Genomic DNA, 21837 nt, shown 5'->3' on the forward strand with positions numbered 1-21837 from the left:
TAAAGTGGGATAATAATAGCATGTATCTCACAGGCTCGCTGAGAGGATAAAATATGTTAATACATATGAAACACTCAGAATGGTGCCTGGAACCTAGTAAAAAGCTGTGCAATGTTGCATGTTTTTGTTGCATGGCTATTCCAAGGTCACATTGTTCTGTAAATTTCGGCAGTGTATCTTGCACTTGGTGGTGAATCTGCCTATTGAATTTAATTAGTTCTGTAATAGTCTCTGTTCATGAAAAGACTGCAGCAGGTGAGCAAAGTAGGTGTGGAAGGGAGACCCAAGCTCTGCTTTTGTTCTGCCATGGAGCAGAGTTCCATGTTAGCTCTCCCTTTCCCTGACCCCACAGACATCCCATCTATTTAAAACCATGTTTCCCAAAGTGTGGGCCACGTACCCCTGGACAAGATGATTTTAGGTACCACATAGACCCAGCATTAAACAACATTCCAGCTCATAAAGAGTTATACATTTTTTATATCCTTTCCATCCAGTAATTACATATAGAAAAATGTCTCCATTCAGTGTTGATATTTTTTTTTTTTTTTGAGACAGAGTATTGCTCTTGTTGCCCAGGCTGGAGTTCCGTGGCTCCATCTCAGCTCACTGCAACCTCCGTCCCCCCGGGTTCAAGCGATTCTCCTGCCTCAGCCTCCTGAGTAGCTGGGATTACAGGCACCTGCCACCACGCCCGGCTAATGTTTTGTATTTTTAGTAGAGACAGGGTTTCACCATGTTGGCCAGGCTTGTCTTGAACTCCAGACCTCAGGTGATCCGCCTGCCTCGGCCTCCCAAAGTGCTGGACAACACCGTGCCTGGCCAGTGTTGATAAATTTTTAACATCTCTCACATACTTGCAAATTTTCCCTTTTTAGTAAAGAAAAAATTTTGCCTCCTGAACATGAAAGGAAAAAAAAAAAGGAAAAAACAGGCCCGGGACTTGAGCCTGCATCAGACCACAGTATCTAGTTGGAATGTTAAACATTATAATGTTCTCATTGTATTTGTTTCTAGGATTAATTTATGAGTAGAGAAACTGGTTTTTCCATGTAAGGTAATAATCCAAAGTTTCTGACTGGGAGCAAAATAACATGTGAGAAAGTCTAACAGTGTTTAAAAATAAGAAAATATTCACAAAGAAACCCAGGGTTATGGCCAAAAGCAGAATGGAATTTGAGGTCACTGAAAAACAGATTGAGTCAGTTTAACACCAGTTGGCATCAACATCACAAAACATGATTTGTTGTTATTGTTGTTTTTGAGATGGAGTCTCACTCTGTCTCTTAGTCTGGAGTACCGTGGCATGATCTCAGCTCACTGCAGCCTCTGCCTCCTCCACAAGGTTGAAGCAATTCTTGTGCCTCAGCCTCCTGAGTAGCTGGGATTACAGGGATGTGCCGCCACACCAACTAATTTCCAGCTAATTTTTTTTTTTTTTTTTTTGCATTTTTAGTAGAGATGGGGTTTCATCATGTTGGCCGGGCTGGACTTGAACTCCTGACCTCAAGTGATCCACCCAGCTTGGCCTCCCAAAATGCTGGGATTACAGGTGTGAACCACCACGCCCAGCCCACAATATGATTTTCATCACAGAGATATGATACACATTTGGAAAAAAAAAAGCAACGAGCAGTGGGGAAAACTAAGGAAGAAGTATGTGCTAAGCAGTGTCTCCCAAGATGGCAAATGGAAGTGCAGGGTAATACCGCTCAGGGTAAGACTGTCTCTAGGGAGGAACCTGGGTGGAGTAAAGAGAAGGAAAAGGAAAGGAGGGTTTTTGGTTTGAGGCAAAATAGAAAATTGCAAGCCTACATAGCAGGGAACATGTGTATTCTTTAGACATGACTGTGATCATGCAGTTAAACATCTTTGTGAGCCTCACCTCTCCTTTTGGTCGTTTTTCCAAGGCCTGGACGAAGGCCAAAGCTCTCTCAGTGCCCTGGCTGACTTGGCCCAGATAAAGTAATTGCAGCCTGTTGCTTACATCATTCTCCCAGTCTTTATTGTGGAGAGTGAATCAGCAAGTCAGCAGTTTCCTTTTAAAGCACATTTATTTATGTTTTTAAAAAAGTGAATTTAAAGAATAAAAGAATCCAGGGGGAACCTGGATTTGGGAAAGTGGTGAAGGCGTGTGCCATATCTGTTAGTTCCCCACCCGCTTCCCATCCACTGTCCACCCTTCTCTGTCCTGCTGTATGCCCCAGGCCTGTTTAGGCCATGTCAATGTGTTATTTGCCCTCTGGCTTCTGTTGGGGGTCCTTAATGGGGAGCACTAGCAGGAAAATGGGGGAGGAGGAAGAGCGAAGTCAGAGAATTGTGCTCCTGCTCCCTCCCTGCGGGGTTGCTGCTGGCTGTGTCCTTGCACTGCAGGTCTGCAGCCTCCTGGTACTTCCCCTCCTTCTCTGGCCTCTTCACAAGTAGGGTAGTAGCAGCTTCTACTGCCAGTAGCTTCAGGGAACTGCATTATCCCTGTGGTTTCCCCACAAAAGACTATGGCAAATAGTCCTTTTCTTAAATTCTCCTCAAATAACCCAGATTGAGCGCATCATCTGTTTTTTGCTGGGCTGCGGCTGATACAAGGTTATTTACAAAGATCAAAGTTTGGGAAACACTAACCCAGAGGAAATCGACCTGTATTCCCCAAGATCTCTCTGATCCCTCAAACCTTCCAGATATCCAGAGGAGGTAATGGTAAGGGTTGGTAAATGGTGCCATCTTCCTCCCTACCCTTCATCCCCTCTCTTGTTCCAAGTACTTCTTTTAGTTGCTATTTTAATACAGATAATGCAATACTGTTTTCTCCAATCCCACAGAGTATAAATCTCAACTTTTTGTAGGTAACAGAATTCCATTCAAGTAAAACAATTAAATGATTCAGGTACTCCATGAAGTTTTATTTTTAAAAAAATTGTTTACCCTCTACATGTTTCTATTGAATCCTAAGTACAGATGCCCAAGGAGATAAAGCAAGTGCAGTTAAGTATGCATGGGAAAGCTAAAATGGGTATGTACGTAAGATCAGCAACGGAAACCAAGCTCTGTATAATGAGTTCTCCCTCCCCTCCAGGGTAGCTGATTATGGGGAAAATAAGAAAGAGCTTTGCCTTTCTCCTTAGTAGTAATGGTCTACAATAAGCTGCACACACACATCCCTCATCACACCTCTCTCAAAAAAAAAAGAAAATGCAGGGAGATGTGTCCTGCCCAGGTTAAACTATACACAGGCTATCTTCAGGTCACGAGAAACAGTCACACTTGCTTGTAAGTTCACTGGGTCAGGTAAGCAGACCATCTTTTCTCTGGAAGAGAAGAGCAATAAGAGAGCAGTGGCTGGTGAGGAGACAGGCTTGGCATTGTGTGGCTTTTGTTTTTTTTTTTGTTTGTTTGTTTGTTTTTTGTTTTGTTTTGTTTTTTTTTTTGAGACAGAGTCTCGCTGTCGCCCAGGCTGGAGTGCAGTGGCGCAATCTCGGCTCACTGCAGGCTCCGCCCCCCCGGGGTTCACGCCATTCTCCTGCCTCAGCCTCCCGAGTAGCTGGGACTACAGGCGCCCGCCACCTCGCCCAGCTAATTTTTTGTATTTTTAGTAGAGACGGGGTTTCACTGTGTTAGCCAGGATGGTCTCGATCTCCTGACCTCGTGATCCACCCGCCTCGGCTTTTGAATTCCCATGATGTCTGGTGAAAGAAGTCTGCAATCACCTACAATTAAGAGCCAGTTCCTGTGGTCCAAGTGCCCAGGGGTGGTAAGGTTAATGACATAAATGCCTTCAGAGGAAGGGAAAGGGGATGTGGATTCTGGATCCACACCCATGAATGTGACCTATGACACAGTTGGAGTGGAGGCCACAGAGGAGAAAATATGCAATGAGAAAACTTTGTTCTAATAAAATCTTACGTAGAAACCAAATATGTAGAACAACTACAGTGGAATTTCCCCAACCCAAGATGGTCCCACAGGAGGTTCTGGAAAACACTGTGTCTCTGTCATCTCTGCTTCTAAGATGATAATCACTATGATGAGATTGAACCTCAACAGGCAGCACATCTAAGGCCAAGACTGGTCTTTGATGTGTGAGTGCATCTGGGGCGGAGGTGGATACTGGGGCTTACCTGTCATTGACAGGCAAAAGAGCAGTGCAGAACTTCCCAATAATGGTAGTCCGGTCTTTTTTCCAAACTCGGTTGGAAGACTGAAACTTGAATTTCACTTGGTTTACCTGGCACTGTGGGGTGGCGTGGGCTATGATTCCTTTCCCATGGCGTTGCTGCTTAGGTCTGCAAGAAAAGGGTAAAGGAAAGGTAAATGACTGTAGCCCTTGCCACCTGTACTTCCCCTTTGGCTCTGATCGGGCTCTGCTGGTGGCACTGGTTGGCTGTCATGCACCAAGGGGTTAGCTCCTTACCACAGTCCTTTGTGTCACCCTCACCAGCCCCTCTGCCCACACCTACAGCTTTGAATGTGACCAAGAAAGTAGTTGTTGATTTTTTAGAATAAACAAGTGGACACTGCAACAAAATAGTAGCTCCTGGATTTTCATATCTGGAAAAACTGTTCCTCATTCTTGGATTCCCAGCTGGAGGAGATCTTCACCTTCAGATCCAATTATTCAGAAGTAGAAACCCTCTTTTAGGACATTCCTTTTCAAAGAATTCTGTGTAAGGACTTTTCTGTTTTAGGCTAAGTATGAATGTGTGGGTGGGAACAGCAACAAGAAAACATTGTGAAGCGCACAGAGCTGGGTGGAACCCAGGTTTGTCTTCCCAGCTGTATGGCTTTGGACAAGTTTCCTAACCTGGCAAGGTGGCTGTGGAGTCACATAGCAACTAGGTGTAAGTCCCAGCTTCCCTACATGCTGCTATGAACTTGAACCATAGGGTTTGGTTCATACTGACTTCAGCCTAGTAGGCTCAGAGTGAAAACGGCATCCAGTTCTGTCTTAACCCACCCCCTTGGCTTTGCCCCCCCAGATTCCCTTTATGTATAAAGATTCAGGCACCACTTTGGACCGAGACAAAGATGAGGGAGAAGTATGAGGTGATCAACCTAGCAGAGTGCTTCCAAAAGGGCTGTGGTACCCCCTAGGTACTAGGTACTGGAGACAAAAGCAAAAAATCGTGAGATTCAATGAGGAAAGTCTTCACGCTGAGTGCAAGGCACAGCCCAGCCAGCAGAGCCTGAGGGTGGTGAGTGTGGGATCAAGGAGGGCGCCCAGCAGGGCTGCACCACCCAGCTAGGGAAGGAATTTGACTTGTGGGGCCCTTCGTGATCCTCCCTGGCCTCTGAGTGGGATTCTGAGAAAGAGGAAAGAAGGAGGGCGCTGCGTTCCTCTCGGCGGGGGTCGGGGGCGGTGTGGGGAACTACCCTTGCCAACTGGGTTTCCCGTTCCTTTCTGGCCTTCGCAGAGTGGTGACAGGCCTTCTTTGTGTTCTTGTTGGTCCAGTGTTAGTCATATCACTTGTTTTTTCCTTCTGAGGGAAGATCATGTATAATTTTGTTCAAAAACCGTTCCCTCTTTTTTTAAATTCACAAGTCTTTTGAAATATTTCAGAGGAAAAAATAAGATTGTTTCCTTTAAGCTTAGATTGAAGAGTTTGTAAAATACAAGGAATATGAAAAATCTTTTAAGCGAGTGGTTTGGGAAGTTGGCCCAGGTTAACTCTCCAGTTAGAAGGAAATCTTAGAGTCGCATAAAGCTATAAGAAATTTGGAGAAAGACCACGCGTAATCTTCTCCCCATTTTTCCCCCAATTTCTGATCTGCAAGAAGTGAATCATGTTCTGGCACCTTCTTCAAAAGAGTTATGCGAACCTCTTCGTGGAGGAGGAAGCGCTAATCTGCGGAGATCAACTGGAATTACTCAGGGAACTTTTAAAGTGTAGCTGTGGAGCCTATGCCCAGAGACCCTGATGTGATTGGTCTGGGTTGGGGGGCTTGGCATCAGTATTTTTTGAAGCTCTCCAGGTGATTCTAACGTGCAGTCAGGGTTATGGGTCATTTTCATGACTCCTGCCAGTGTTGCTGGACCTACCAATGGGCTAGAATATGATGAAAACACCCTTCTAGAAGTAGCACAACCTCAAGCGGGTCTAATGAAAGGTACTTGGCTTACCGATACCCAGCCACAATCTGCAAGGCCCTGTGGGCACCTGCAGGCCTATGTTGGAATCCTGATGGCTGTACCGAGCTGTGTGACCTTGGGTGAGCCGGAAGGAACACCAGTTAGTGGCCATGGGTTTGGGAGCGAAGAAGTGCGCTCCTTCCAGCAGAAACTTGTAGTGCCTCATAGCAGAGTTCACGTCCAACATCCCAGCCCGAGAAATATCTCCAAACTCACATCTGATCTCATCACTGTCCTGCTTAAAACTCCCAGTGGCTCTCCAAACTACTCTCAGGGTAAAAACCTGTCCTTCAAGGCCTGACAGGGTCTGGCTCTGACTTACCTCTCCAGCCTCACACCATCCCCACAACCCCAAATCTGTGCTCCAGACACACCAGAGGTGTCACATTCTCCCTAAGCCTGGCCTGGGTAGGTCCTGTAAAGCCTGCTCATCATTTCCTTAGACTCGGTCAGGCTCTGTCTTCTATGCTGTCACTCTCAGGGCATTGCTCACACATTGAAGTGTGTGTGCACTGGTCATTTCCCTGTTTGCTCTGGATTGATCTATTCCCCTGCAGGTTCCCCCACCAGCAGGTTCCAGTGAGGTCTAACCCAGTGGAAGCATGCTCAGGTGGATGGCTGCTTTGGGCAGGGGTTCCAGAGGGGCTGCACTTCCCATGGGTTCAGCTGCCAAGCAGCCTTCCCTGTGGACCCAGCTTTGCTAACGCTACTCCTGCTTTGTCCCTCTAGCCTAGGGTTGTAGTGACTCCTGTTGTGAGTAATCTCTGCATTGTGTCCCCATCTGTTTTCCAGCTCATCCAACATACTTGTAATGAGTTCGCTGTGCTAAATTCCTTCTCTTGGACCTCCTCTGTTTTCCTGACTGGACTCTGACTGAGACAGTGACATTATCTGACAGTCTGTCTCCCGCTGGCTTGTGAATAACTAACCGGTTGCTTTTTTTTTTTTTTTTTTTTGAGACGGAGTCTTGCTCTGTCACCCAGGCTGGAGAGCAGTGGTGCAATCTCGGCTCACTGCAAGCTCCGCCTCCCGGGTTCACGCCATTCTCCTGCCTCAGCCTCTCCGAGTAGCTGGGACTACAGGCGCCCACCACGCCCGGCTAATTTTTTTGTATTTTTAGTAGAGACGGGGTTTCACCATGGTCTCGATCTCATGACCTCATGATCCGCCTGCCTCGGCCTCCCAAAGTGCTGGGATTACAAGCGTGAGCCACCGTGCCCGGCCTAACCGGTTGCTTTTTAAAGAAGCGTGCACCATGGCTACTGACTTCCTATCCCCTGCAAGCTGTGGCTCCCTACGGTTGGGGTTCTTTGCCCTCTCGCTTCAAGCGTAGTCCCACCAGCCCACAAGCCCAAGTCTGCCCCAACAAAGGAAGGGAATGATTAGCCCCAGTTCCAGGAATCACCCAGCATCAAGCCCTCCTGGCCGCTAGTCTGGCCCTCAGCTCACACTCCTTTGCTGACTGACCCTGTGCCTCAGATTCCATTCTGGTAACTGACCCAGAACTGCTCTCCTTTCCCAGGAGTGGATGCTCTCCAGGCTCTGTTTAGCCCTCCCTGGGCTGGTGACTGAGGCCCTCCTCCCTACTGACATCCCTGATACCCACACTGTCTGGATTCCAGAGTACTGTTTCCTCTCAGGCACCTGATTCCTATGTCTTCTCCACCTGTTGGGACATGCCATCCCTGCTGCCTGCCTGCTCTGCCTACTCTTGTCTGAATCTGTTATACTTGGACCCACTACCGAGCAGCTCCTCAGCATGTGTCTGTGGCTGGATCTATAGTAGGTGCTGCCCCCAGCCAAGCCGGCTGGGTCCATGCATCAGCAATCACACAGTCCCTGACCTGGGATGTCCATGTGTAAAATGAAAAAGTAACCAACTCCTAAGGGGAGGGGTCAACCAGGTGGGACACTTACGTACATGGTGATCTTAGATGAAGAGGTGACGTTACTGCTAAGGAAGGTAACCTCGATGTTGGTGTCCTTGTTTCTCAGTTCCTTCAAGTGAAACTCCACGAGGCTGTGATGCACTAGGAAACCAAAACACAACAGAGACTGGCCAGAGGGCAGAAGGTGCACTGGTCAAAAACCCCAGAGAGCAGCAGTGTGGTTGGGAATCTTGGCTCTATCTCTTAGTAGCTGTGTGCCCAGGAGCAGATTACCTATAATCTCAGATCCTCAGTTTCCTCAAGTGTAAATTGAGGATAATAAAATTAGACACTTGGCCGGATGCAGTGGTTCACACCTGTAATCTCAGCACTTTGGGAGGCCAAGGCGGGTGGATCACCTGAGGTCAGGAGTTTGAGACCAGCCTGATCAACATGATGAAACCCCATCTCTACTAAAAATATAAAAATTAGCCGGGTGTGGTGGCGGGTGCCTGTAATCCCAGCTACTCAGGAGGCTGAGACAAGAGAATTGCTTGAACTCAGGAGGCAGAGGTTGCAGTGAGCAGAAATCGCACCACTGCACTCCAGCCTGGGTGGCAGAGCAAGACTCCATCTAAAAAAAAAAAAGAAGAAAAATAGACACCCTAGGTCTGAAATAAGTGGGTTAATAAGTATGAAGTCTTCAGGACAGTGCCTGTGCCTAGGAAGCATTCAGTAATGTTAGTTTTTGTTATTTTGTAATACTGATGTTTTACTTCCCCTTGTTTGCTGGCATATTCATGGTAGGATGATCTTGAATGAGCCAAAATGCATCTATCATATTCGGCTATCCTTTGAATGTTTGTGTGCCCTCCAAATTCATGTTTAAACTGAATGCTCTGTGCAACAGTATTGAGAAGTGGGGCCTTTGAGGGACGGGATTAAGTCATGAAGGCTCTACTATCATGAATGAAATAGTTCCTTATAGAAGGGCTCATGGGAATTGGCAAGGCCCTTTTTTGACCTCTTGCCTTCTGCTGTGTGTTAATGCGGTATCCGTCCCCTCTGGAGAATGCAACAGCAAAGCACCTTCTTGGAAGCAGAGAGTGCAACCCTTACAGACATGGAATGCCAGTGCCTTGATCTGGGACTTCCCAGCCTCCAGAGCTGTGGGAAAATAAATTTCTGAGCTTTGTAAGTTACCCAGTCTCAGGTAGTGTGTCATAGTAGCACAAATAGACTAAGACATAAACTAAGGATTTAACTCATAAGGTCAGGCACAGTGGCTCACTCCTGTAATCCCAGCACTTTGGGAGGCCAAGGCGGGTGGATCACCTGAGGTCAGGAGTTTGAGACCAGCCTAGCCAACATGGTGAAACCCTGTCTCTACTAAAAATATAAAAATTAGCAGGGCATGGTGGCAGGCACTTGTAACCCCAGCTACTAGGGAGGCTGAGGCAGGAGAAGCACTTGAACCCAGGAGGCAGAGGTTGCAGTGAGCCAAGATTGTGCCACTGCACTCCAGCCTGGGTGACAAGAGTGAAACTCTGTCTCAAAAAAAAGAAAAAAAAAAAAAAGAAAGAATTAACTCATAAAATATAGCAACGGCCCTGCTCCCTCTCCCGCTCCCAGCATCAGGGAAGCAGGCTGTGTGTGTAGGAGACTGCTCCTCTCCCTGGGGCCACTGGTTACCTATGTGGCATCCAGACTCTCCCTTGAGCAGCATGGATGCTGGAGGTCTCAAAGTGAGTGTCACCAACATAGACTCTGGGTGCACAGCCTGGGCCACGGTGATACCCCTGGGACCTGCTGTCCCTCCGGCAAGAGAAGGTAAGAAAGATTACAGGCCAGGCATGGTGGCTTATGCCTGAAATCCTAGTACTTTGGGAGGCCAAGGTGGGCAGATCACTTGAGCCCAGGAGTTCAAGACCAGCCTGGGCCACATGGCAAGACCCAGTCTCTACAAAAAAACGAAAACAAAAAATTAGCTGGGAATGTGTTGTGTACCTGTAGTCCCAGCTATTTGGGAGGCTGAGGTGGGAGGATCACCTGAGCCCAGGAGGTTGTAGCTGCAGTGAACCATGAATGTGCCACCACACTCCAGCCTGGGTGACAGTGGGAGACCCTGTCTCGAAAAAAAAATCAAAATTAACAATTTTAAGAAAAGCCAGGCACTGTGGCTCATGCCTGTAATCCTAGCTCTTTGGGAGGCTAAGGCAGGCAGATCACCTGAGGTCAGGAGTTCAAGACCAGCCTGGCCAACATGGTGGAACCCCATCTCTACTAAAAATACAAAAAAATTAGCCGGGCATAGTGGCGGATGCCTGTAGTCCCAGCTACTCAGGAGGCTGAGGCAGAAGAATTGCTTGAACTCAAGAGGCGGAGGTTGCAGTGAGCCAAGATCGTGCCACTGCAGTATAGCCTAGGTGACAGAGCGAGACTCTGTCTCTAAATAAATAAATAAATAAATAAAGATTACAGTTTCCCTAACACACCGTCCTTTTTTTAATTAAGGGGTAGGTGCACCTGGTGGCATTTTGCAATCACTTTAGTCTCAGGGAATTTTCCCAGGCCCTTTTGGTGATGGGAACATAGCTAGAGATGCAATCCTTCGCCTCTCCTCTACCTGTACTTTTTCATTTGCCATATTTTATGGGCTAACTTTGGGGAGGGGAATATAAACTGGATGCAGGTGAGCTCAGCACTAAGTTGAAGGAGTGCTATGGCCCATCTGGGCTCCCTGGGGTTAGGAACAGGGCTCACCAAAAGGTGCCAAGATGCCAAGAACCCACGAGAAGAAAAGAGCCTTGAATGCTTCCCCTCCACAGAGGACATCTGACACCACACCCCGTCTGTCTCTCCTTCTCAGATGTTACTATGGGATGTCAATTGTTATGGGATGGGCAAGGGCTGAACTGGAAAGGATGATATTTGCAATGTGGAAAAAATAGCTAACTTACAGAAACTTTAGGAATTTAATTCTCAGGGCTGAGTTTGCTATATTATATTATTAATACTTCTTCCTTTGCTAGCAGGTATCATTGATTAAGAAAGTTTTCTAAGATTCTGTTTCTTCTTCTTCTTCTTCTTCTTTTTTTTTTTTAAGAAACAGGTTCTTGCTCTGTTGCCTAGGCTGGAATGCAGTGGCACAATCAGCTCACTGCAGCCTTGAACTCCTGGGCTCAAGCAATCCTCCCACCTCAGCCTCCCTAGTAGCAAGGACTACAGGTGAGCACCATCATGCCTGGCTAATTGTAAGCAATTTCTGTAGAGACTGGGTCTCACTATGTTACCCAGGCTGCTCTCAAACTCCTGTCCTCAACACCCTCCCACCTCAGCCTCCCAAAGTGCTGGGATTACAGACGTGAGCCACTGCTCCTGGTCTGCTTCTTTCTTCACTTACCCTGGAGGCCCCAAGGGAGCCAGGCCTAATGTTGGGTGGGTGGGAATTAGTGGAATCAAATCTGCACAGGAACATGTCTCATGTCACACAACACAGAGTCCTGAGTGGTTGGTCAGGAGGCCTGGATCCAAGGCCCAACCCTGCTGCTTACAAGCCATGCTGCCTTGCCTAAGACACTGAGCCTCTCCATGCCTCAGTTCCCTCATCTGCAAGCAGTAGCCCCCAACTTATCACACAGGACATGGTAAGGACGGAGTGAAATAATGGAGAGAAGGTACACTATGTGAAAAACTGTTCTATGAGGGAATATATTGTTTAAAAATTATTATTTGGTAGAAGATCCTCTGCCCATGCTGGCGCATGCCTGGCACAGGTCAACATTGCTGAAGTCAAAGCAGGCCAAGGTTGCTAGGCAAGGGAGCCCAGTGCCATGATGGCCTGAGAGTGGCTGGAGAGCTGCTGGTCCCTACACCCTCCTGGCAGCCAGAGGACACCCATATCTGTCTGGGGAGAGCAGGGAGGACGTAGCTTCCATCCCTAGAAGTGACAGCTCAAGGCAGAGCACGCCTGTTTATGTGCCCCTCTGTGGTTTTGGAACCAACAGGGCTATGCTTCTGAAGGTGTGGGGAGGTGGTCTCACAACAAATATGAAACAGTCAGAAAAAGTATGGCCCTGTGAACCCCCTCAGCGGGGACCTTAACATGCTGTTAGTCTCCAGGCATTCCCCACAGTTTCCTGCCAGGTGTATTCTTAGCTGCACAGACACAGAGGCACCAGCTCAGGTTGCTGTGAATCTGCCCAGCAGCTGGAATTAGAAGTCAGGACATCTGGTCCTGGCAGCACCACCTCCACCACCAGACAAAACATCCTCCCGCATGCCAGCTCTGCTGGGGTGGCGCTGACAGAAGGGGAGCTGAGACATACGGCCTGCAGACAGCAGGTTCTCAGAAGATGGAAGCATGGTGGTGGTGAGGAAGGAGTATAGATTTTAGAGCCAGGAGACCTGGAGTTGAGTTCTGACCTTTTCACCCAGCTGTGGAGCCTTGGGCATGCGACTTTGTCTCTCAGAGCTTCTCTTTCCTTACGTCTCCCAGTTGGGCTGTTGAATGAGCTGATAAGGATGTGAAAAGCCCACGGTTGACTCTGTAGTCCACTTTGCTCCTAAGAGGTAGCCACAAATTTTCTGTGGCATGAAGATAGAAACACCCTAACTATTCTTCTCCCAAATTCTCTGATTCACTAAGGGAAGGAAATTATTACTGATTGGATTCCAGTCCCTGTGCTAGTGATCTCCTGTGCGCCATTTTATTTTATACTCACAATTGATTCTTTAAAGTAGGTACTGTTATGGTTCCCATTTTCACATAAGGATATACAGTTCAGAGAGTTTAAATAACTTGCTCCTGATCGCACAGCTGGTAAGTGGAGAAGCTGAGATTTGAATCCAGGTCCAGGTGAGCACAGAGTCTGAGCTCTGGGCTCCATATCACACGGCAGCAGGCCTTCTAGTATCAGGAAGATATTTTCACAAAGATCCCTGCACTGACTTGACATAAGCTGATCAGAAAATCAGTTAAAATTGGGTGGCATATTGTTTATCATCCAAACCAGCATACTTTATCCTGTACATGTGATAAAGCAGACAGGACCCCAGGATAACCAGCATAAACTAGGAAGTATAGTCACCCTAGTTAAGATGCACATAGCATAGGGAAGGATGATGGTTCAGCTTGTAATGTATTTCATGGATTCTGGACACATTTTTATTTCACATTTAACATCGTTACAATCACCAGCATCCTAGCTTCAAGGAAATGCCATGGTTAGGAGCAACAGTGAGAAGCTGGAATGCATCTGTGAAGGGGAAGGAGACCAGAGGGAAAGGTTCAGTATTCCCCAGGGACCCCGACTTTGGAGGCTGCCAGGGTGAGAACCACATAGGGTGGGCGCCAAGAAGTGGGAAATGAGAGTGCAGAAAGGAGGCGGCCAGAGGACACTCCTAAACACCACTCTAGAGAGAAGACCCACTAGAGGGTAAATTTTGAGGGTAAGAGGAAATAGGGTTAGTAGATAGACGGTAAGAAACCCCCAAGTCCTCATCTGAAGAGCAATCGGTTGGACTCATTCTGAAAGTTTTGGTTCAGACCAGGGGCTGTTGCCACACCTCCAGTGATGCCTTTGCCCTTATCATTCACTCCCACCCAGGCTACCACACTGGGCTGCACTCCTCTGGTGGTGCCCTGGCAGAGCTGAGCTCATGCATTTCCCCCTACTCACTGCAGTATGGAGCACTGGAAGTAGTCAGGAGGTAGACTTTCACTTCCTTGGGGAGCGGCTCTATCTTGACACCACCTTGTTCCACCAGTCCTGGAAATAAAGAAGCAAAGACAGCAGAGTCCTGAAAGGCTATCTTAGGGTCCCACAGCACCCAGCCACGTGTTTATTAATTCATGCACCCATTTATTCCACGGACATCTACACCGTACACGCACTATGTGCTGTATTCTGAGGTGAGTACTGGCATCCCAGCAACTCGGTCCAGTGGGCAGTAAACACACACATAAACGGAGGTATGCTTTTCAGATCATCTGACTCATTCTTGGCAGGTAATTATAAGAAATCTGACACTAATCTGTCTCTAACTTGCAAAACCAATCTCCTATAGCAGTTGTTTTCATGACAGTTATATCCCATGCAGTGGGAGCACGGTGAAGCAGGAAGTGTTTGACCTGAAGACTAGTGGATGACAAGTGGGGAGAGGGCATTCTGGGAAGAGAGTATGGTTAGGACCAAGGCACACAGGTGAGGAAGCCCGATGTACACTTGGAAGTACAAGTAGTTAGCACCACCAGGTGTTCAGTGCAAGGGAAAGTGTAGTGAGAGACGAGGCCGGGCAGGCAGTGTGAGGTGGCTGTTATGTCTGCGGGTCCATGGCATCTAGGGGAAACTGACATGTGCACAATGAGTAGGAAATAATGATGACTTGTTCTATCATTGGAAGCTACCCTACTTTACTATTTTGTCAAGCTGGTACCCATTTCACTCATATAAGCAGTGACAGGCTGCTGCAGTTGAGTGGCAGCCAGGGATAGCAGGACGTGAGAGAGTGTGGGAGGGAGAGAAACCATTTCCACTGCCCAGGAGTTTTTCCTGGAGCTCTTCATCCTGGATAACCACAGGATGTTCATAGCAATGGTCTACACAAGTGAGTTAGAGGCCAGATCCTGCAGCCTTTCTGGCATCCTTTCCCCAGATTGGCCTGGATCATCCAGGAAGGTGCCCAAGTCCCCCAGCAACTAGGCATCACCCCAGCTGCCATGAGGCCACCAGAATATCAGACCTCTAATGTGGGTCTTGTGTTCCACTCTTAGGGATTCCCCACCACACAGAGATTTAGGGTCTATGAAGAACTGGAGAATGGCCAGCAGTGAGAAAGACCTATAGGCAGCATCTGGTCTGAGAGTAGAGGAACCTGTATGTGGGAAGGGTATGCGTGGGGCAAGGATGGCCATAGGGAACACTATAGAGAGTGAGGGGTGGGGCACGAGAACCAACCATCCACCTCCAAGTAAGAACAGGCTGAGCACCTCATCGCTTAATTTTCTTTTCCCCAATGAGATAGAATTCTTGACCGTAGGAGATCAGGACATTAACAGGGGACAACTAGCAGGGCTTGAACTTTCCTAACATTGTCAAAGAAAGTCAAAGGGGTAGCACTTTACCTATCCTTGGGCAGGAAAGCAGAAAAGGGTTGAAGCAATCCAGACAGTGTCCAGCAAGGAAGGCCTTGTAGCTGGCACAGGGAAAGGCCATCAGTGGACAGGAATTCTCCAGGGCGCTGATGTAGAGGTGCACAGCCCTCATGTGATCACAGATCAGATAACTATAACCTGAACAGAGAAAAAACACAACTAAGGTTTCAGTCAAGACAAATGGAAATCTATGCTGTTTACTGAAGCTCTATTGAATTTTATATTCCAGCAAGCTGTAAATACATGCATGGGAGTCCCCTCAAATCACTTTTTCAAAATATTAGTGTACCTGGTTACTACATTCTACTTTTTCATTTTACTTTTCCTGAGATACATGAGCATAATCCATCAAGAAAATTGCTTGATTTGAGATGCATTCTTTTTTTTCTTTTCTTTTCTTTTGAGACGGAATCTCACTCTGTCACCCAGGCTGGAGTGCAATGGCATGATCTTGGCCCACTGCAACCTCTGCCTCCTGGGTTTAAGTGATTTCTTGCCTCAGTCTCCTGAGTAGCTGGGATTAGAGGTGCACACCACCATGCCTCACAAATTTTTGTATTTTTCATAGAAACAGGGTTTTGCCATGTTGGCCAGGCTGGTCTCAAGCTCCTGACCTCAGGTGATCCACCTGCCTCAATCTCCAAGACTGCTGAGATTACAGGTGTGAGCCACCGTGCCTGGCCTTGAGATGGATTACGTGATCATGCAAACTCTCCTTCATAAAATGGGAGTATATAGAGAGTTGATGATGCTGCCCCACTTCTCAAAATGGGTATTTGTGCATATTTTTACCTTGTTTATCATCACCCATACAACCAATTTTTTACAACCTCATTATAACCTACCCAGCAGTGAGACTGCTGCATCAGCCACAGTTTGTGGTCACTCTCTACAGCCAACGCGCTGAGGCTCACCGGCCAAATGACTGATATGCTGAATTTGTTAAATATCCCAGTTTACCAAAACTTAGTTCACTGTTATTTACTGTTTAAGTTTGCAGCATTCAAAATTGGATAAATTGGCTGGAACTAAGAAGTATGTGGTGAGCTACAACTCCAGGGTCCTGGGGTCTTCAAACTCTCCCTGTACCTTGAGACCTCGTTGCTGAGACCTGCAACCAAGGCCAAGCAATATTTTGACTTTCCTTTCCCCTGTGGTTGGGACACTCTGTATGGCCAAGCTCTTTCCAGTTGCAGCAGGGAGCTGGGGCAGAGACAAACTAAACCCTTCTCAAATTGTGTTATGAAGAAAAAATGAAAAGTGGCCAATTGAAATGCCACCAAATCTTCAAAAGCCATTGAAACCAAACTATCCTATTTTATCAGAATTGCTGAGAAATTCACAAATTGTGAAAAGAAGCATGTTTTTGGAAAACTAGTAAATTTGGTAAAATAGATCAGTAGTTATTCAATAAGATTGTCAAAGGAATCCTTAAAATTTGGTAAAGCAAGAAAAGACTAAAAACATAGCAAACAGAAATCAGCATTTTAAATTTTTATATGAAATGTTGATATATTGGCTATATGCATAAGATATAAGAAAACCAAATAATTATTGATCTTAGCTTTTGACACATTTAGTATGCTAAAAATATATCAATAAATATATTAAAAAGAACATTCCAGAAGGCTGTATTTAAAGAGAGGAAATGTACGGTCATTGAATGTGTTCAAAAAGATCATCTTGAAAACAATTTTAGAGAACTGTTTGAGTTGGTAAATGTGGAGAAATGGCTGGGCAGTTAATTGATCCTTCTGCTCACCAGCTTTGGGCACGATGGCTTTGCCTCTGCCACAGCAAGGCTCTGTAGAGGATGCAGTTGGTGTGGACTGTGCCACACCCTCCCCTCAAATGCCTGGGCTCTGAAGACATCCATCCTTGAATACACTCGGAGTAAAGCGTTATGGGACATAGCAAAGGACACTGTCAAGCAGACCCTCTATGGCCCACTCTGGCTGACTCAACACAAAAGCTGTTGGTGAATTCCAATCTTTGGGGTTGCCAAATACCAACTTTTACTGGCTTTCTGACCTGCGTAAAAGAAGGTGGGGCAGCCAGGTTGATCTTGACCTCCATTGACGAAGTAGTCCACGTGTCCAACGGGAATCCGAATACCCAAATCTGAAAGGAGGCAGAACTCCATTAACTTCCTTACTTCAGGGGGTCGGCTGGCAGCAGACCTCAAACTCTGACCTCGGGAGCCCACCCACACTGTGACCTCGAGAGCCCACCCATTCTCTGCCACGTCACTTCTAAGTGCTGCGAGACTTCACAGGATGAGCCCTCAGACAGATTTCTTTTCACTTTCCTTTTTCTTTTTTTACTTTTTTTTTTTGAGATGCTTTTTTTTTTCTCGCTCTTGTCACCCAGGCTGGAGTGCAGTGGCGCAATCTTCTCTCACTGCAAACTCCGCCTCCCGGATTCAAGCGATTCTCCTGCCTCAGCCTCCTGAGTAGCTGGGATTACAGGCGGATGCCACCAAGCCCGGCTAATTTTTGTATTTTTTTTAGTAGAGACAGGGTTTCACCATGTTAGCCAGGCTGGTCTTGAACTCTTGACCTCAGGTGATCCACCTGCCTCAGCCTCCCAGTTTTCTAAAGGGATTTTTCATGCTAAAGGGAACCAAAGAGATTCGGTTGGTAAGATGCTCATATTTGCCTAAGAAAATCAAGAAAAATATCCTGTAACACAAGTTTTTGTAACTCAGTAAATGTTATAAACTTGGTAAATTTCCTCATTGAGTAGTTTTGATTTTCCTTTGAGTAATAGTTCAGGTAAACATGTATGGGGTCACATTTCCACATTCTCTCCAAAAACATATCTTTGTGCTCTCCTGACTGAGTGGAAATAGGACATGGCTCCAGAGCTGAGGTAAGAGAGCATCCTCTGCCCTCTTTCTGTCCCTGTGACCAACTCCTGGACCCTCCACTGTGGCAGACTTGAGCCCTCAGACTGGCTCAGGCCCAGCTACTTAAGATCCCAACTTTCTCCTTCTATCATCTGTCACTACTGGAAGAAATTGATTGTGTGTTATTTGCTTACTGCCATCCATCTGGAGGTTAAGCAATGACCTAGAAGCCGTCCTTGAGTCTTGCCTTTCCCTCATACCCCACATGCAGCCCATCACGAGTCTAGTCAGCTCTACCTCCAAAACATATTTTGAGTCTGTCTACTTCTCTCTGTCTTTACTGCCACCACCTTTGCCCAAGCCACCATCATCTCTCACCCGGACCCCTACTGCAGACACTCTCTAATGGGCATCTGGGCTTCCCTTCTTGACTCCTACGGTCCACTTAGCCTGTAAGCTCCATGTAGGCAGGGACCTCATTCATTGTGTTGATTGCTGCCGTATTCTCAGCACCTGCCACGTAGCTTAATAAATATTGATTGAATAAATAGAATGTTTTTTTTTTAAGTCACGTCAGGGAGAGGCTCCAACTTTGAAGGGGCCTGAGAGGCCTTGCTTAGGTAAATGGGTACCTAATAAGACACATATTTAGCAAATTTAAGGATAGAAAGGATTCACTTTTTTTTTTTTTTTTGAGATGGAGTATCGCTCTGTCACCCAGGCTGGAGTGCAGTGGCACGATCTCCGCTCACCGCAAGCTCCACCTCCTGGGTTCACGGCATTCTCCTGCCTCAGCCTCCAGAGTAGCTGGGACTACAGGTGCCTACCACCGCACCTCGCTAAATTTTTGTATTTTTTTTTTAGTAGAGACGGGGTTTCACTGTGTTAGCCCGGACGGTCTCGATCTCCTGACCTTGTGATCCGCCCGCCTTGGCCTCCCAAAGTGCTGGGATTACAGGCATGAGCCACCGCCCCTGGCCAGTATTCACTTTTTAAATGAACAAGCTTTTCTCACCTAACATAGCTAGGAAGAGGTCTGTGGGCTTTGGTTTCCTATCTGTGAAATAAAGGTGGGAAGAAGGGTTGGACAATATAACTGCATGTGTTTCTTTCAGAATCATGAGTCTTAAATGCTAAAAAGAGGCTTCTGACCACAGGAAATGAGATAAGGACATCTCTAACTTGAGCTGCAAGCTCGTCTGGTCAGGGACAGATGTTATTTCTCCCTGCACCCACCACACTAAGCACAGACCCCATGGGCATTTGCCGTGGAGCAGAAATGAAGAGGAATACCCCTGCCTTTCCCAACTGGTCAGAAGAACTTAATTTGGTCATAATGGGTTGAGAGTTGGGGAGTCTTTCCTGTGCCTGTCACTATTGGAAAAGGGATTCTTTTTTTTTTTTTTTTTTTTCGAGACGGTGTCTCGCTCTGTCACCCAGGCTGGAGTGCAGTGGTGCGATCTCAGTTCACTGCAAGTTCCGCCTCCTGGGTTCATGCCATTCCCCTTCCTCAGCCTCCGGAGTAGCTGGAACTACAGGCGGGCGGCCACCACGCCCGGCTAATTTTTTGTATTTTTAGTAGAGACGGGGTTTCACCGTATTAGCCAGGATGGTCTCGATCTCCTGACCTCGTGATCCGCCCGCCTTGGCCTCCCGAAGTGCTGGGATTACAGGCGTGAGCCACCGCATCTGGCCAGGAAGAGAGATTCTTATTCTCCACTGGACTGAAGGGCCAAGCTTGTCATCTGGGGAGGAGGGAAGTTGTGACAGGCCTGCCTGTCTGGGGAGTGGAATGGCCCAATACCTTGGGACCAGGCACACCTATCCTAAAAAAGCTTCATGACTTTCCCGTAAGTCAGCCAGGCAGCAATGCCCTACCCAGTACTGCTCAGCACGCTGTTGTTACTGCATTCATTTGAATTAGAAAGTGAGACTCATAACCAAATACTTTTGGTCTGTAAGTGAGAATCCTCATGCCTATGGTGGCTAAAAATACAACCATTCATCTCAGTGGTCACAGAGACAGAGCTGGAAGAGACTTTCAATAGCATTTTGGTAAACTCTTCACTGTGCAACAGAAGGTCAAAGAGGGGCAGGGCATCTCTGCCCAGGGCCACAGAGCTAGATGCCAGCCTCCTAGGCGCTGCCTTGAGCTCATTCCCTCACCCCAGGAAGGTCACCCCAGCTCACTGTCGGTGTCTGTGTGGATGGCTTCCACGAAGAGGGCATCTCCGGCATCCAAGCGCTCCTCCACACTGGCCCTGGTGTACTCAGGTCCAGCGGGGTCCAGGCCTGTGAGAAGAGACTGATATGAGGGACCTCTTTCCTCTCAGCCGCAGGAACATTCCTGGACCCACCACACACCCACCCTTCCAGTGCAGATCATAGAGCCTCCCTGAAAAGACCCAAGGGTTGGGAGAATTAGCTGAGGACCATCTTCCTCAGGAAATCCCACTCTGTTGTCTGTCTAGAGGTAACCTCTCAATGACTCAGTTTCTCTGGCTCTAAGATGAGCTCGAGGCCAGGCGCGGTGACTCATGCCTGTAATCCCAGCACTTTGGGAGGCCGAGGCGGGCGGATCATGAGGTCAGGAGATCGAGACCATCCTGGCTAATATGGTGAAACCCCGTCTCTACTAAAAATACAAAAAATTAGCTGGGCGTGGTGGCAGGTGCCTGTAGTTCCAGCTACTCGGGAGACTGAGGCAGGAGAATGGCGTGAACCCGGGAGACGGAGGTTGCAGTGAGCCAAGATCACGCCACTGCACTCCAGCCTGGGCAACAGGGTGAGACTCCATCTCAAAAAAAAAAACATGACCTTGATAACACCAATTATTTGATGGAAGTTAATGTAATGTAAAGCTTGTTACTACCTTCATGTAGTAATAACAATAGCTAAATTTCTTCGAGCAGTTACTGTGTACCAGGCCTTATGCCCAGAAGTTCTACACACTTTAGTCCTCATCATAACACAGTGATTACTGTGAATACTACTATTCCCATGTCTCAGTTTGGATCCCTTCCCTTCCCCCTACAAAAAGCAGACCCTGCCACAAGAGTTCAAAGTAGATTTGGGAGAAAGTCTCAGGAAGCATGGTGAGGGAGTGGGAAAACAGGTCAGGGAATAAAGGAAAATAGTAGTGAGTAGGTTATCCCCATGGGCTCTCACCCCATTGGGGCACCTCTATGAGATTCTGTAAAACAAGACCCAGAATTGTCCCACCAAAAGGCCAGGAAGCTGAGGGTTTTTGCCACACAACTCCAGTCCCTTATTAACTGAGAGTGGCTCTGGAAGCATAAAGTCCTCCACACTTTTACACGTATATAACAAAACTGTCTAAAGTTTATTTCCACAGTGGGCCAAGGAGATGTGGACTGTTACAACCATTTTACAGACGTAGAAAGTGAGGCTCAGAAAGAAATAAAAGGGGAAGTGCTTGCCAGAGCAATCAGGCAAGAAAACGGCATCTAAATAGGAAAAGCGGAAGTCAAACTGTCTGTCTTCATCAATGATATGATTCTAGAGAACCCTAAAGGTTTGACCAAAGACTTCTAGACCTGATAAAGAACTCCAGCAAAGTCTCAGGACACAAAATCAATGTACAAAAGTCAGTTGCATTTCTACGTACCAATAACATTCAAGCTGAGAGCCAAATCAAGAATGCAATCTCATTTATGATAGTCACACACAAAAATAAAGTACCTAGGAACACACCTAACCAAAAGAGAGAAAGATCTGTACAAGGAGAACTCTAAAACCCTGCTAAAAAAAAAAAAAATCATAGGTGACACAAACAAATGGAAAAGTATTCTACGCTTTTTGCATAGTATTTGCCAAAGTATTC

At 47.0% G+C, this 21837-nt stretch overlaps 1 protein-coding gene across 2 annotated transcripts in view; it reads right to left on the reverse strand.

Moving 5' to 3' along the window:
- Positions 1-2868: 2868 nt before the first annotated feature.
- The window catches only part of PLA1A (phospholipase A1 member A), a 32540-nt gene continuing 13571 nt past the window's right edge, over positions 2869-21837 (reverse strand). Inside the window, exons 5-11 of one of the 2 annotated variants that reach the window (XR_001114372.2) lie at positions 20184-20285; positions 17177-17266; positions 15116-15283; positions 13671-13760; positions 8039-8151; positions 4113-4277; positions 2869-3302 (exon numbers count right to left, since the gene is read on the reverse strand). Coding sequence is in view for 1 of the 2 variants with exons in the window: in XM_003261856.3 (XP_003261904.1) it covers positions 3218-3302; positions 4113-4277; positions 8043-8151; positions 13671-13760; positions 15116-15283; positions 17177-17266; positions 20184-20285 (809 nt within the window). In the remaining variant the exon portion in view is untranslated. The remainder of the gene's footprint in view (positions 3303-4112; positions 4278-8038; positions 8152-13670; positions 13761-15115; positions 15284-17176; positions 17267-20183; positions 20286-21837) is intronic. The other variant, XM_003261856.3, reaches the window with a different exon arrangement.

The sequence above is a fragment of the Nomascus leucogenys genome, chromosome 21 (genome assembly GCF_006542625.1).
Source record: "Nomascus leucogenys isolate Asia chromosome 21, Asia_NLE_v1, whole genome shotgun sequence".
Taxonomy (NCBI): Eukaryota; Metazoa; Chordata; class Mammalia; order Primates; family Hylobatidae; genus Nomascus; species Nomascus leucogenys.